Genomic DNA, 15,929 nt, shown 5'->3' on the forward strand with positions numbered 1-15,929 from the left:
ACAGTGAGATCTGAACCATCAGCAGAGCCCAATCCAGAGAGTATAAAATAGGACCCCAGACCATAACCAAGGCATTTTTTGTTGGGGCAAGGGGACTGATCGGGTAGTTGTCTGTGGGGAATATATCTTGCTTTTACTCTATAAACCTGTTTCTGAATTTCATTCTTGACTTACTTTGGTGTGTCTGGTCGTTCTTTGTCCAAGAACACACTAGGAAGGCGGGACACAGGACAAGATGGCCAAACCTGACAGGGCAACTGGTTTCTTTTTTTCCTCTTCAAGAAAAGTTTAGCAAATCCTTGAAGACATGGTAAAGAATCTTAAAAGTCCTATCATTCGTAGTTTAACGTAGTTTAAACATTATGTTATTACCTATTTAAGGTGAAGATTACCCTCTGAGCAATACTCACAAATAGCAATACCTTCCTAAATCTACATCCTACAAGGAAGCCTACTTAGACATTTACCATGGCATGTGTACAAAAATGTTCATGGCAGCAGTGTTCACAAACACAAAAGGTAATCTGGAAATCACCAAAATACTTATTAACGGTAGAATGGGTACGTTACTTATGGTATGTCTATACAAGATAATGCTATATTGTGAAAAATACATGTAGTACAAAAGAAAACAACCTTACCTGCATAAACACATGCTGAAAAGAAGAGACAAAAAACCTCACCTGCAATATGAATACATTTATATTATTTTTAGGACAGTAAAACTCAGAAAATGACTATCACAAACTGGGAGTGAAAGAAAAGGTGGGGATCTGGTCAGAGTACAACAGGGGGCTTTAGGGTCCTGGCAAGGGGGTATGTTTCATGATGTTGAGGTAATTTACACAGGTGTTTGTTTCATAATTTTAATCAAAATGTACATAGTCTGTATGTTCTGAACACTTCTCTATGTATGTATTTTTCATAAAAATGAAAAAATAAAACAAAATGGTTGGGTATGGTGGCTCACGCCTGTAATCCCAGCACTCTGGCAGGCCAAGGTGGGAGGACTGGTTGAACTTAGAGTTCAAGAAGCTAGAGCAAGAGGAGACATTGTCTGTGCTAAAAACATAAAAATTAGCTGGGCACTGTGGTGGGTACCTGTAGCCCCGGCTACTAGGGACACTGAAGCAGGATTGCTTGAACCTAGGAGTTCAGGTTGCTAGACTAAGACAATAGCATTCTTGCCTAGGTGACAGAGCAGCAAGACTCCATCTTAAAACAAAACAAAACAGGCTCAGTGCTCGTAGCACAGTGGTTACGGCACCAGCCACTTATACCAAGGCTGGCGGGTTCGAACCCAGCCTGGGCCAGCTAAACAACAACGACAACTACAACAAAAAAATAGTTGGGTCTTATAGCAGGCATCTGTAGTCCCAGCTACTTGGGAGACTGAGGCAAGAGAATCATTTAAGCCCAAGAGTTCGAGGTTGCTATGAGCTGTGATGTCACAGCACTCTACAAGGGGTGACATAGTAAGACTGTGTCACAAACAAACAAAGAAACAAAACAAAGCACCCTGTACCATTCTGCAAATCCATGGTTCATGCAGACCAATATTCTATAATTCCAAGAGGTATCTTATGCTAGTTACCTAGGAGTAATTCTTAGGCTCGCAAAATAATTTCTAAGGTTTAGACATTTATAAACTAAAAATAAAGTAAAAAAGAAGCTGGATATGGAACTGAGTCCAAACCATCACAATAAAAATCAGTACCAGTACCGAGAATAGATTCTATATTTAGATTAGAAGATGGAATTTTTAATTCCTTCTTCATTATTAGACTTTTAATATGCCTTTCTAAATTAGATTTAGGCCATTCTTCTTCAGGAATATTACATTTCATGATAAATTTATTTCAGAAACTTCAAGTGCTCTTAAAAAGTCATACAAATAGGGCGGCGCCTGTGGCTGAGTCGGTAAGGCGCCGGCCCCATATACTGAGGGTGGCGGGTTCAAACCCGGCCCGGGCTGAACTGCAACCGAAAAAAAAAAAAGTCATATAAATACATTCTTCCTGCCACGATTGCTCATATTCACCTACTCTGCACAAAGAATCTAAAAGACAAAGAAAGAACACAAGAAGCATGTCAAGAAGCTTAAAATCAAGTGTTTAAAACCCCTCTGTTCTCCACTCATGCTCCACATGTAAACATGGTAGTAGTGGGGAAGGAGGAGGAAGAGAAGTTTGGGATTGTTTACAGTGCACACACATCCGTATCCACACCTATATGTGCCATTTTGTTAGGAGAAAATCTCTTTAAGATGTTATTTACGTGTTAAGTTTCACTCAGTATTTATAGGTGCATTTTCAGCTCCATGTTCAATGTAATTGGCATTTCAATACACCACTTCAATCCTAGTATTACATTTTGTTTTATAAGCTTTTAGAATACAGGTTTCTACCCACTGGGAGGACTCATCGCCATGGGAGGTTCTGATACTCAACAGTTTATTTATTGGCCACTAGTAAAAGAGTCTCATTTCCCAAGTTGCTATGCAATTTTTGTGCCTACATTTTGGCCAATAAGATGAAATGTGTGTGGCGTGTGCGTGTGTGTGTGCGCGCGCGCCAGTGAGAATGATTAATAAGCTGCTTTTTTCCTACTGTCTGGTTCTCCCTTCCCACTAACAGGAAAATAGCAAAAAATGAAGGCTCCCATCCCTAACCCAGAGGTAGGAGCCTCTTGATGGGAATAGCATTACTGTCTGGCCAGGTTCAGACAGATCATTTCTAGACTGCAGTCTAAGCAAAGTAGAACTGCCTATCTTCTAAAAGCATACTTAAAGCATACTTTTAAAAGAGACTGTTATAGAAAATTTAACACAGAATTCTAAATACTCTGTTAAATTACTTGTAGGAAATATTTAAATCACTGCCATATACCAAAGCAAAAATATTTGTCCTAAGAATTTGGGAATAACAACAAAACCTTAAAATAAAAAAGTACACATTAATTTATGTATGAACTTGTGATGGCGAAGACCTCTCTAAGCATTATATCAAAGGTAAAAATCACAAAGAAAAAGACTAAGACACTTTATTGCAATATATTTTCTAAAAGATAACTCTACTAACACCATGATAAGCAAACCTACAACACAAAAAATGGCAAAGAACATGTATTAATACTAATTCTTGGTGGTAAGCCACAAAAACCAACTCTGGTTAACTTACATAGAGTGAATTACTGGGAGAATATGGGGAAGCCAAAAGGAAGCAGAACCAGATACAGAAAGGACCAGAAAAGAAGTTTCAGAGGATCTTGGTAGCAGGAAGTACCTACTATATTCTATGTTGCCACTGAAATCAAAGGATAGTCCCCCAAAAACACATGCAGTGGCACACAGAAAGTTTGCTGGTTGAGTGCTCTCAGGAAATACACCTAGAGTAGTATCTCTGTAAGTTGACCACCCAAGGGACTCTAACAAACTAGTCAACATACAGAGGTGGTCAACATAAGGAACGAGGCCTACTGTACTGATACGTACATGTGATGCACGTCCAGTCTATGAAAATTAGGTCCACTTAAGGAGGTGGTCAGTGTAGGGAGTCGACTATGGTGGTTCAACTGTAAAAGGAAATGAGGAAGGCAGGATTGGGCAGGCTCACAAGGAGGATGCAGCTGAAGCCCCAGCCAATCCTACAGAGTACTCTTTGCAAAGATGGCCCTTTAGAATTGTCCCACGTAGAGTCAAGGCCCACGAAACTGACTTTAGCTAGTTAGTGGTCTTGTGCTGCCACTAGGCATAGCAGTTTCTTAGGCAGGGAGGAAGTGAAATGTAAGCAGCTGAGAGTCCCAGCATGTGGACTCATTTTCAGACTTAGCATCACACCACCCAAAACTTAAAACTCTTAGGAGAGCTACATTGGCATATTTGGTGGCATGCTCACAATTGCTGGGGCAGGGAAGGTCTTCTATTGTGAACTTCCAAAACTGCACACACACAAAGAGGTAATATGTCACTCCACAAAAGAACAAAACAAAACAAAAAATTTGTATGCTATTATGAAAACAAGACTGAGTGGAAGTAAGCATCCAGAATACAGCAATTATCTACTATGAGTGTTAATAGGCACTTCAGAAATAAACATATATAAGTGATTAACTTTTAAAAGTATGTCCTCTCTAGCAGTCAAAGATCTGAAAATTAAATGATCTTTTGCTAATCAGATTCACAAAGATGAGGAAGGACTTTACCTGGAATTTGTCAGATGCTCAAAGACAATGCTGAGGATAGAAGGATAAACTAATAAGCAGGTTATATCATCTTTCTGAAAATCAATTTTCTATGTATGCCAAACGTTTTAAAAACATACGTACCTTGCAATTTCACTTCTAAGAATTTATTCTAAGGTAATAGTTAATTAAGAAGATACATGCACAAAGAAATTCCGCATAGCACTATTTGCTATTATTTATAAAGGAAATAAACAGAATGGTCAAAAATAGGTGATACAGTCAGTAAATTATGATAAATTCTAAATCACGCAGTATTATGAACCGTGATTATCATTAGAAATCATGCATTTGGGCGGCGCCTGTGGCTCAGTGAGTAAGGTGCGGGCCCCATATACCGAGGGCGGTGGGTTCAAACTCGGCCCTGGCCAAACTGCAACAAAAAAGTAGCTGGGTGTTGTGGCCGGGCACCTATAGTCCCAGCTACTTGGGAGGCTGAGGCAAGAGACTCACCTAAGCCCAAGAGCTGGAGGTTGCTGTGAGCTGTGACGTCACAGCACTCTACCGAGGGTGACAAAGTAAGACTCTGTCTCAAAAAAAAAAAAAAACGAAAAGAAATCATGCATGCATTCATTTTTATATATGGAAAGATGTTCATGTTATTGGTAAATAAATTACAAAACATGCAATAAGTCATTTTGTAATAACATAAACTAAAAGAAAAATGGCATTCTGCAGTGACAGCATTACCTCCCTTGCTCTTTTTCCTGTGACTTCTGTATTAAACATGTTACTTTTATAATTAGAGAAATATAAATAATAGATATCTAATTACTTGTTTTCTTATGGCTATGAAATTCTTGGTATATGTTATAGAATTTTAAGCCTTTAGAACTTGATTACAACTGAGGTAGACTTTTAGTTCAATTCTCTTAAAAAAAAAACAAAAACTTTTTGGCTAAGTGGAAGTATTGATACTTACGGTCATGTTCAAAAGTCAGCTGGTAGCCTAGACTGGAGTGAAAACAATTACTTGAACTGTAAAAACCTTTCTTTTCGTTTATCATCAGGGTTTTTTTTTTTTTTATTAGAATATTGAACCAAATAGTTTTGGCCCACGTTTAAAGGGAGATTAAATTACTTGGAAAGGGCCCAGAGGAAAGTAATAAAAGTAATAAACGTAATTGCATACTTAGACACTGGGCTCTATGACATACAAGAAGAAATCATTAGAGAATAAAACTGAAAATAACCTCACGTTTGCATGGGTTACTATAACCGCTGAAGAACAGCAGAAGATATAGAAAATTAAGAGTCACTGTAAAAATAATTTACTTTAGTCATTAGAAACAATGTCCTGTCCTTAAATAAGTATTTGAGGATTATCACATGTCCAATGTTATGGCACAGACGTATAACCATTAGAATGTGTTATTTAAGACACAAAATCTTTTCTTAAAAAAGAAGCCTGTAGGACTGGGCACAGTGGCTCATGCCTGTAATCCTAGCAGTCTGGGAGACCAAAGAGGATCATTTGAGGAATCTGAGACCAGCCTGAGCAAGAGCAAGACTCTTATCTCTACTAAAAACAGAAAAATTAGCTGGGTGTTGTGGTGGGTGCCTGTAGACCCAGCTGCTTGGGAGGCTGAGGCAGGGGGATCACTTGACCCCAGGAGTTTGAGGTTGCGGTGAGCTAGGCTGAGGCCACAGCACTCTGGCCCGGTCAACAAAGTGAGACTGACTCAAAAAAAAAAAAAAAAAAAAAATGTCTAAGTCAAAATAATTCTTTAAAGTTTAAAGTAGGGACTTCCTACATAACCCTTTAAGATCTCTCCACATTTATGGTATTTTGAATTTCAGGCATCCTAAAACAAAATGAAAACATATCAGTTATATTTATGCCTTTTTGAAAGTGAAAAAAATGGAATTATCATCAAGGACTATAAAAGAGGATTAAAAAAGAAAAAATCAGAGATTTTTCATTAGTAGTGAAGAAAATACCATATAGGCAGGCAATTTAGTTAGGCATGAATTATATTATTTGACTCCATAAAGGGGGAGCAATTAAACTAATTATTAAGGTCTGTATACATTATATATGTGTGTTTTGTAAGTGTCAAGTGTTTGTGTTTTAAATCAGTTTGTTGTTGGAAGTGTAGTACAACCCAGTGAATGCAGACAAAATGCTCCTATAGCATGCTGGTGTACATTAGTTTTAAAGAATCCAGTGCAAGGAAAATATGGATTTAAGATGAATAAGAAAGAATCACCCTTAGTCTGGGCTACTGTTATATCTTACAAATCAGTAGCTGTAACAGAATACTACAAACTTTCTCTAAAAATCTGTAACAGAAAAAAAATCACTTACATGCTACTCCAAAAATTACTTAAATATCTCTCAAAATCAAAATGAAAAGCAAGTAAAAAAAAAAGTAAATAGGACATATCTGCCAAATAGGTACAACTTAAAAGGTTTGCCTTAGCACTTTTTTGAATGAAACATTACATTTTAAATATTTATTTAATGATTATATACCTGAGGCCTTACCATGTATTAGAATTATTCTAAGCACCTCATGGATAATAATTGAGGTAACCTTTTAACTCTATAAGGTAGCTACTATTGTTATTATAGATGAGGAAACTGAGGTACAGAGGCCATGTAGTCCAAGGTCACACAAAACTAGTAAGTAGTGGAGATTCAAATCCAGGCAATCTGGTGCTGGAGTCCCTATCTGTAACCACTAAGCTATTATGTAAAAGTATTTACCTCAAAGATAATGCTTGACAATTTTGAACTCTAAACTGTAAAGTTAGAAGTATAAATTACTACATAAGGAAAGTAACTTTCCTAATATAGAATTTAGGTTGGAAAGTATTTCCTTTACTAGCTTTTTTTTGTTTGTTTTTTTAAATTTTTTGAGGCAGAGTCTCACTCTGTTACCCTGGGTAGAGTGCCTTGGCATTATCGTAGCTCATAGAAACCTCAAACTCTTGGGCTTAAGAGATCCTCTTGCTTTAGCCTCCTGAGTAGCTGGGACTATAGGCACCTGCCACAATGTCCAGCTAGTTTTTCTATTTTTAGTAGAGACGGGTCTTACTCTTGCTCACGCTGGTCTCGAACTCCTGAGCTCAAGCAATCCTTCCACCTTGGCTTCCCAGAGTGCTAGGAGTACAGGCATGAGCCATGGTGCTCAGTTCCTTTACCAGCTTTATGACAAATTACACGTATAGGTCAAAGTGGTAGATGAAAAGGATTATTTTATTTTAAATGCATTTGTTGTGAGTTATCCAAACTTACTATTTAGATAGTAGTATTTAAAACTTAAATTTTAGTCCCTTATGAAAACATAATTTACAAACATGAATTTAATACTATCTAGACCAGCCTGGGCAACACAGTGAGATCCCCATCTATATAAAAATCAGCTGGATATGGTAGGTAGTTTACCATAGTTCTAGCTACTTGGGAGGCTTAGGCAGGAGGATTCTTTGTGCCCAGGAGTTTGAGGTTACAACAAGCTGTGTGGAGAGCCACTGCACTCCAGCCTAGGCAACAGTGAAATCCTGTTTCAATCAATCAATAAAATCTAAAGAAAAAAACACAGTAAGATTTTTATTAATGTTTAATTCTATGACTGACTTTAAAATATAACATTTTTAATTAAAGAGGAATGTGATTGGGATATTAGGTAAGAAAACAAAATTATATAATTTACCAGTACAAATAAGCTTCTCTAGGGTAACTTTTTTCTTTTTTTCCATGACAATCAGATAATCACTTTATGAAATATATGTTCCATTGACTTAATTTGTATGCTAAATGCCATCTAGTAAAAGAAGTCTAACCAGACAGAGAGTATCAGCATAACATGATTAAAACTGTTTAACAGAAAAAAAAAAGGGGGGGGGGATCGACTTTCAAGGTTCTACATGGCTTTGTTCCTTACATGTTCTAATGCTGCAGATAACAGGGAGCTGTAAGTCCCTTTGAGGATCGTCTGGCATTTGTGAAATGAGAAATTTGGAGTAACAACCACTTAAGTCTTTTCCAGTCCTAAAATTCTAAGTACATCAAAAACATATTTTCAAAGGTTGACTTTTTGGCAAAAAGGGAAATAGATCAAAATAAGTGAGACAGTCCACTGAGTCTGTTCTCAAGACACTGACCCCTAGTAAATGTGACCACCAGATTACTAACAATTAACTAAAGGAGACCTCTCCTCACAATGTTTCTACAAGTTTCAAATATATATTCTGATTATATCTCCTGGAACCTTTGCTTTCCCTTCCCCCCACTGCTCTCTCATTTTATTGGTGAACACATGTTACTAAATTCAGTATATATTCAACTCTTATCTTTCTCTGCCTTTTGGCCCAATTCAACACTGCTAATTCCACTTCAAAATACATTCATCTGTTTTTCTTCTCATCTCCTAGACCTTTCTTTGTATCTGTAGGTCTTCTATTTAGTCATTACCAGATGTTGCAATTATTTTTTCAGTTGACCAAGGTTTTCATCTGCAAAATGAGGGTAAGTCTATGATTTTCTTCATAGCATTGCTGCGAGAATTCAGATTATTATTATTTTTTGAGACAGTCTCAAATTGTCACCCTGAGTAGAGTGCTATGGCATCACAGCTCACAGCAACCTCAAACTTTTAGGCTTAAGCCATTCTCTTGCCTTAGCCTCCCAAGTAGCTGGGACTACAGGCGCCTACCACAATGCCTGCTTATTTTTTGGTTATAGTTGTCACTGTTGTTTTAGCTGGCCTGGGCCAGGTTCAAACCCACCAGCCTTGGTATATGTGGCCGGCGCCCTATCCCCTGAGCTATGGGCGCTGTTAATGTATAGAGTTTAACATAGTATTCAGGGCATAAATTCTCTATAAATGTAAGCTGCTATTATTCTGAGTAGATTAGTGAAATTGTGTCCTGCCTTTATGCTGACTCTGCCTCCTCTTCACTCTTCTGCTCACGATATAGCTAGGGAGTTTTAATAAATGGAAATCTGGCCGGGCACAGTGGCTCTTGCTTGTAATCCCAGCACTTGGGAGGCTGAGGTGGGTAGATTGCCTGAGCTCACAGTCTGAGACCAGCCTGAGCAAGAGCGAGACATCATCTCTAAAAAATAGCCAGGGGCTGTGGCAGGTGCCTGTAGTCCCAGTTACCGGGGAGGCTGAGGCAAGAGAATTGCTCAAACCCAAGAGTTTGAGGTGGCTGCGAGCTAAGATGCCACAGCATTCTACCAATGGTGACCAAGTTAGACTCTTGTCTCAAAATAAATAAATTAAAAAAAAAAAAATGCAAATCTAATCATGTGTGCCTATCTTCCTGGAAACCTATTAATGGTTATATAGGGCTTTTAGAATACAGACTGACTCATCTCTTTACTATTCCTGCTCCTTAATTCCTATGCTTTAACTAAATTGACTTCAATCTCCTTGGTTAGTTTCTGTTTGTTCCATGAGGGTATCTGTCCACAATATGTCCCTTGTTTGAACGCCCCGGACAGTTGCACTTTGGACGTAACTGTCCTTCAGACCTCTGGTGAAGTCACCTCCTTCTTAACTAAGTCTAGTCTCTCAATTTTGCATTCTCATTGTACCATGTTCCTCCAGATCTTCTCAGTTTGCAGTTACACGTTTTCTGGAGTGATGACTGCTTATCATTACTATACATTTGTGTGTTTCCTCCACCAAAGACCTCAGACTTCTGATATTCATCCCACCCAAACCTTTTCCCTTCGTCATCTCCTTTACCCCAGATAAGAGCAATGCCATTCTTCTAGTTGTTTAAGCCAAAAACCTTGGATTCTCTCTCTTTCACACCATATATCCATCAACAAATTTTATTGCCTCCCCCAAATTCAACCACTTTTCCATTTCCACTGCTATCCATTGTGGTCAAAGCCACACATCATCATTTCCTGGATTGTTGAAATACCTCTAATCTCCCTGCTTCTTTTTTTGCCTCTATAGCTCCCCTTGTCTATTTACAAGATGGCTAGATGGAGCCTTGAAATATGCCAGATCATGTCATTTCCACTGAAAACTGCCATCTGCTATGGACTGAATCGTGCCCCCCCCAAAATTCATAAGTTGAAGTCCCCTCCTCAATGTGACTGTATTGTAAATACAGTATTTTTTTTTAATACAGTCTGTTTCATTCTGTTGCCCAGGTTAGAGTGGCACAGGCTCAGCCTAGCTCACAGAAACCTCAACCTCCTGTGTTCAAGTGATCCTCTTGCCTTAGCCTCCCAAGCAGCTAGGACTACAGGCACTCACATGCCCAGTTCTTACTCAGCTCCAGCCAAACTGATGAACATCTTGAGTGTACCAGGCACCCTCCCACCTTTGGGCCTTTGCTTTTCCTCTGCTTGGAACACTGTTTTCCCAAATATTTGCAACATTCACCTTTTCACTCAAATGTTGCCTTCCTAGTAAAGTCATCTTATGGAAAATTTTATCCTCCTCTTCTCACACACACATCCCAGTCCCATTTCTTTAGCACTCACTACTTAGATACTATATATTATCTATTTATCTTGTCTATTGCACTAGGATGAGCTCCATAAGATAAAGGATGGTCTGTTTCACAGAGTAGCTCACAAAAGGTTCTCAACATGTATTCAAATAAATGAATGTTGATTCCAATAGCTGCCAAGTTACCTTTGGAGTTAAAAGGGACCCCGCGGATCAACGACTAGTGCACAATTTCCCAGTAGAAAACTGCACTGCTTAAAGGATTTCCTGATTTTTCTGGCTTCTTCTAGTTTTCTGCTAATGTTACTAAAGCTCAAAGGAGGGTTAACAGCAACATGATTTAAGAGCTGTTCCTCCTTCCTCCATATTTAAAGTAGATAACAAAATGAGAGGAAAAGTTGTCAAAGTAAAACAAGATGGCCATGGCATTTTTGAAAATTGCCTGGTTGCAGCTTTTACCTACAGCATTTTCAAACAGTTCTGCAAACTCTGACGCTCTTTAATCGTGCTTCCAGGGTTCAGCAAAGGATGGTGTTTAGCCCCTAAAATAAAATTTAAAAAACCCCAGAAATATAAATAAAAAATAAGTGATTGGAGGAAGCCATTCGTTGCCACTGTCATTCACTAATTTTACTTAGGGTTTGGGCAGAATTTTGGTTAAAACAAACGGGGGGGGTTCTGCTGCGAGGGAAACTGGAAAATAGTCATATCCCCTTACATTTTACAGAAAAGAAATTTCAGAGGAGAGGAGTACCTTTCCGTTTCTATCAAAACAGAGGAATTCTTCACAATCCAAATCATCCAGAAGCTTCCCGGTAAAAGCTCACGGCTAGTTACTGCCGTCATTGTATTCTGAGAGCTGACCTTCATATCATTTCTGGAAATGTCCCAAATTAAAAATCGTCTTAGAACAATGGGATACCTCCCTTCGCACCTTCAAACCTGAGCTTTTAAGTAGAGTGTTATCGGAAGCGTGGACACACCCACTGCATCACCACTGGAACTAATCTCTAGGTATACAAATCTCACTGTGCTTCGTAGGGAGAGTCTGCCGCAAAAAAAAAAAAAAAAACAAAAAAAACAGAAAAGGCGGCACGGAGGAAATCCTGCTACCCAGCAAGCTCAGGCCCCGAGTAAGAGCGGGAAGTCGCGGCGGGCCGGGGCCTGAAGAGAGCGTGGCTGGTGGGGGGCGCATCACGCCGGCGGCAGGGACAGAAGATTCCCCGGCACCCCCGGCAGGCACAGGGGCGGGCGGCAGCTCCAGCGCGGCCTCGGGTACCAGGCGCCTGGGGAGAAGCGGCCCTGACGCTCTGCAGCATCTCGCGAGATCTCGCCGGCTCGGCCCAATTACTGCGAGCTCAGAACTAAAAAAAAAAGAAGCGAAGAAGCCAGCAGGCGGGAGTCCCTGAAGCAGCGGAAGGGGTGGCAGCTGCCGCGGGAGCATCAGCTACCGGCGTGAGCTGATGCAGGGCCCGCGAGCGGTCCGCAGCCGCGTGGCCGGGCCAGTCGGTCCACTGACGCGCGGCCTCAGGCGGAGCAGGGGGCGGCGGCCCGGAGCCCGCTCCTCTTCGCCGCAGAGCGCTGCGGGGGGAGGGAGGTGGCGCGGTGGGAGGAGGGCGACGGAAGAGGAGGTAGCGGCGCGGCGGTCCTCCCGGCGACATCAGTGAGGCGGCGCACGGCCGCGCCTGCTCCCTAACCGCGTTGCTGGTGCTGCCCGCTCTGCCCGAGGCCCGGCGCCGGCAGGCCGGACTCGATCCTCGCGTGGGCCGCTCTCGCGTGGGGCCGCGGAGCCCGGGAGGGCCGGAGAGCCCAGGGAGCGCACGCCGCGCGCCGCAACAGGACCGCGGGTGGGCGGGCTGAGGGGCGGAGGAGCCGCCGGCCCCGCCTCCCGCGTGCTGCAGCCGGAGCCGCCGCCGCTGCGGCCCCGCCGAGGCTTTAAACAGCGGGGCCCGCGCCGCGCCCGGCGCACTCGCGCTCCGACTCGGCTGCCGGCGGCGTTTGTGCCGGCTCCGGCGAGCGGCGGTGAGGACAGTGACTCCCTCACCTGGCCCAGCGGCCGCGGCCATCACCGGCTAGAGGCGCGGAGGGCGTGCAGCCCGAGACGTCCGCCAGGCGCTTCGGGTCCGACAGGGGTCTAGCGGCGATGGAGCCCGGGCCCGCGGCGCCCTCCTCCGGCCCCCAGAGGTCGGCCGGGGTCGGGGATACTCCACTGGCCGCCGCCGGGGTAGACCTGCCCGGCACTGCGGTGCCCTCAGTGCCAGAGGATGCTGCGGCCGCGAGCCGAGACGCCGGCGGGGTCCGCAGCGAGGTCACCGCGGCGGCCGGGGACGGGCTGGGCAGACCCCTAGGGCCCACTCCAAGCCAGAGCCGCTTCCAGGTGGACCTGGTTTCCGAGAACGCGGGGCGGGCCGCTGCGGCGGCGGCGGCGGCCGGTGCTGGGGCGGGGGGCAAGGGGACCTCCACGGATGGGAAAGTCAGCGGCGAGGGCGGGCCTGCGAAGGGGAGCGAGGAAGCCAAGGGCCGCTTCCGTGTGAACTTCGTGGACCCAGCTGCTTCCTCGTCTGCGGAAGACAGCCTTTCGGATGCGGCGGGGGTCGGAGGCGACGGGCCCAACGTGAGCTTCCAGAACGGCGGGGACACGGTGCTGAGCGAGGGCAGCAGCCTGCACTCGGGCGGCGGCGGCAGCAGTGGGCACCACCAGCACTACTACTATGATACCCACACCAACACCTATTACCTGCGCACCTTCGGCCACAACACCATGGACGCTGTGCCCAGGATCGACCACTACCGGCACACAGCTGCGCAGCTGGGCGAGAAACTGCTTCGGCCCAGCCTGGCCGAGCTGCACGACCAGCTGGAAAAGGTGAGCTCTCCCAGCTCCCCCTCTCCTCCTTCTTCCCCAGCCCCTGCTGCAGGCTGACCGCGGCATGTGGCAGCCCACTCTCCCCGGGTGAGGTGGCGGGAGTGGACGTGCACGACTGGCTGGCATCTCTGCACTCAGCTGTCAAGGGTGGAATTGCAGAAGAATGTAACTTAATCTCTTAAAAGTTTGCAGCGGGTTTGGCTAGTTACGTGATACTGGAGAGACTGCATTTAACAACCTGCACCATGCACTTTCATACGCTTTCTTTGTCGCCCACACTCAACAGTTACAATCCCTCTGAATGACAGTTGTCTTTGTCCTTTTCCAGAGAAGGGAATGTGCAGGCTTAGGTGAGGAGGTCCATTGGGAGAGGGTGGAAAGCCCCTACCATCTGTGGCCTTTTAAAGATTGTGTTGTGTGGCTTATCTACATTAGGGATACCAAGAGTGGGAACGTTGGTGTTTGAAGAAAAATCTTAGCAGAGTGTGTTTGTGATCTATGAATTATTAAAGTTCAATTCTTGCAATCTTGAATATGCAAAAGATCGTAGAAATCTTAAGTCTTGGGACATGATCCTGAAAGTGGCATAGATCCATTAAAAAAAAAACAACTAACCACTGTACTAATGAGGAATAAATCCATGTTTTCGTAATGTAAACCCTTTGGGAGAGGGCTACATCAAAAATCTTAGGGAGAGATGGTGAGTCTTAAAAAAGAAACAGGAGAATTGGTTTTTCAGTGGAGGACCCCAGACTTTCTGTGGTCTTTGTATAAGCAGTTATACTTTGTAAACAGAAAACCACTCTCATGTACTCTTATTGATTTTTGTAATTCTATTTTTTTATGGTCACATAACACTTGTATTTCTTCATTGTTCAAAATTGTTATTTTGAGATAACTGATGGTTTTGAGATTGGATTAATGCTTAACTTTTTTATGAGTTGAGATTACTTGAACTCTGCTTTTATTAGTAACTACATTGATAGAAGTTTATGAATGCAAGGAGTTGGTATCACATACGTTTGAAATGATCAGAGTGGAAAAGTTTAAATCCAATAAGTATGTCATTTCTTTTGGATATGATTATTAGATCTCATACAGTGGTGTCATACAAGACTGTGCTTGTCCTAGTGTTTGATAATGTAACATTCACACAGTTTGGAATAATTGCAGAGGTCCCAACCCTTACAGTTTATTGATTGTTTAAAAGCCTGACATCATTTAGCTTTAGATAATACGACTGTTATTTCATTGACATCATTTTGTCATATCAGAAGCAAAACAATTTCTAAAACATTTATTACTCTGGGAGTTTCTAGTCTTTTTTTCCTTTTTCAAACTTAAAAATCTTTGTAGACTAAAGTATATAAGGAATTGGTAATTTTCCTTTCCTTTTACTACTAAAAATATAGAGATATTTTAGATTCACCTCATCAAAGTAGTTTGGCAGTAAAGCAATTTGTGTTTACCCCTAAGGATTAGAAAGATATATATCCTTCAAACCGAAGGATATATATCTTGAACTTAATATGTTTCCTAGGGAAGTTTTTGTTATTTTCAATTAGTTCAATAACAAAGCACTTAAATTTCTTCAAAACTTAGGATCTGTGTGTGTGTTTGTGTGTACGCGCGCGTGTGTGTATTGTTTTTGGCATTTTGGTTCAGTTGTGTAAAAAGCAGAACACTGTGTTGCTGGCAGTATGCTAGTTGAAGTCGCCAGCCTCTCTGCCTTAACTTCCAGAATTATTGTGAAGATTAGGAAAAAAGAGCTATAAAAATAAATGGCCATATTGAGTGCCTTCTTATAGAGTTAAACTCTAGGATCTCAACTTTATTTATATTTTTTCTATTTTTAGTAGCAATGGGGGGGATCTCGCTCTTGTTCAGGCTGGTCTCGAACTCCTGAGCTCTGGCAGTCCACCCGCCTCGGCCTCCCAGAGTGCTAGGATTACAGGCATGAGCCACTGCACCTGGCCAAAGATCTCAACTTTAGGTTCTCTCATTTCTTACATTATTAGATGAATGTAAAATGTTCAGAATTTCATATATGCGAAAGGTAGTATAATGAATTCTTTGTAGTTTTATACCTTCTGCCGCTCATATTCTTTATGGTCACTGTTTCATTGGGTTAACTAATAGCCATATATTAAAGATAATTTTGCTTAGAATTTTAGCAGATGGATTCAAGAAATTTGTGTGATGTTTAGTACAGATACGGCTATACACCACTGTTGAAAGAGGGGAAGGCAGAGGAAGGGTGATTACATGGGTAGATCCCCTGAAAGTTGTTCCTCATCCCATCAAGATTGATTTCTACCTCTCTGAGACCTTCTCTGCTGCTTCTCAGTACTGAATTATAATAGAATTTCTATGACATTTAATTCTAGCATTGGATT

At 42.2% G+C, this 15,929-nt stretch overlaps 1 protein-coding gene across 2 annotated transcripts in view; it reads left to right on the top strand.

Annotated features, from left to right (window-relative positions):
* The first annotated feature begins 12,810 nt into the window (after positions 1-12,810).
* The window catches only part of SLC12A2 (solute carrier family 12 member 2), a 104,824-nt gene continuing 101,705 nt past the window's right edge, over positions 12,811-15,929 (top strand). For both annotated transcript variants that reach the window (XM_053566960.1, XM_053566961.1), the window contains exon 1: positions 12,811-13,533. In XM_053566960.1, the coding sequence (XP_053422935.1) occupies positions 12,811-13,533 (723 nt within the window). The remainder of the gene's footprint in view (positions 13,534-15,929) is intronic.

This window comes from Nycticebus coucang, chromosome 17, assembly GCF_027406575.1.
Source record: "Nycticebus coucang isolate mNycCou1 chromosome 17, mNycCou1.pri, whole genome shotgun sequence".
Taxonomy (NCBI): domain Eukaryota; kingdom Metazoa; phylum Chordata; class Mammalia; order Primates; family Lorisidae; genus Nycticebus; species Nycticebus coucang.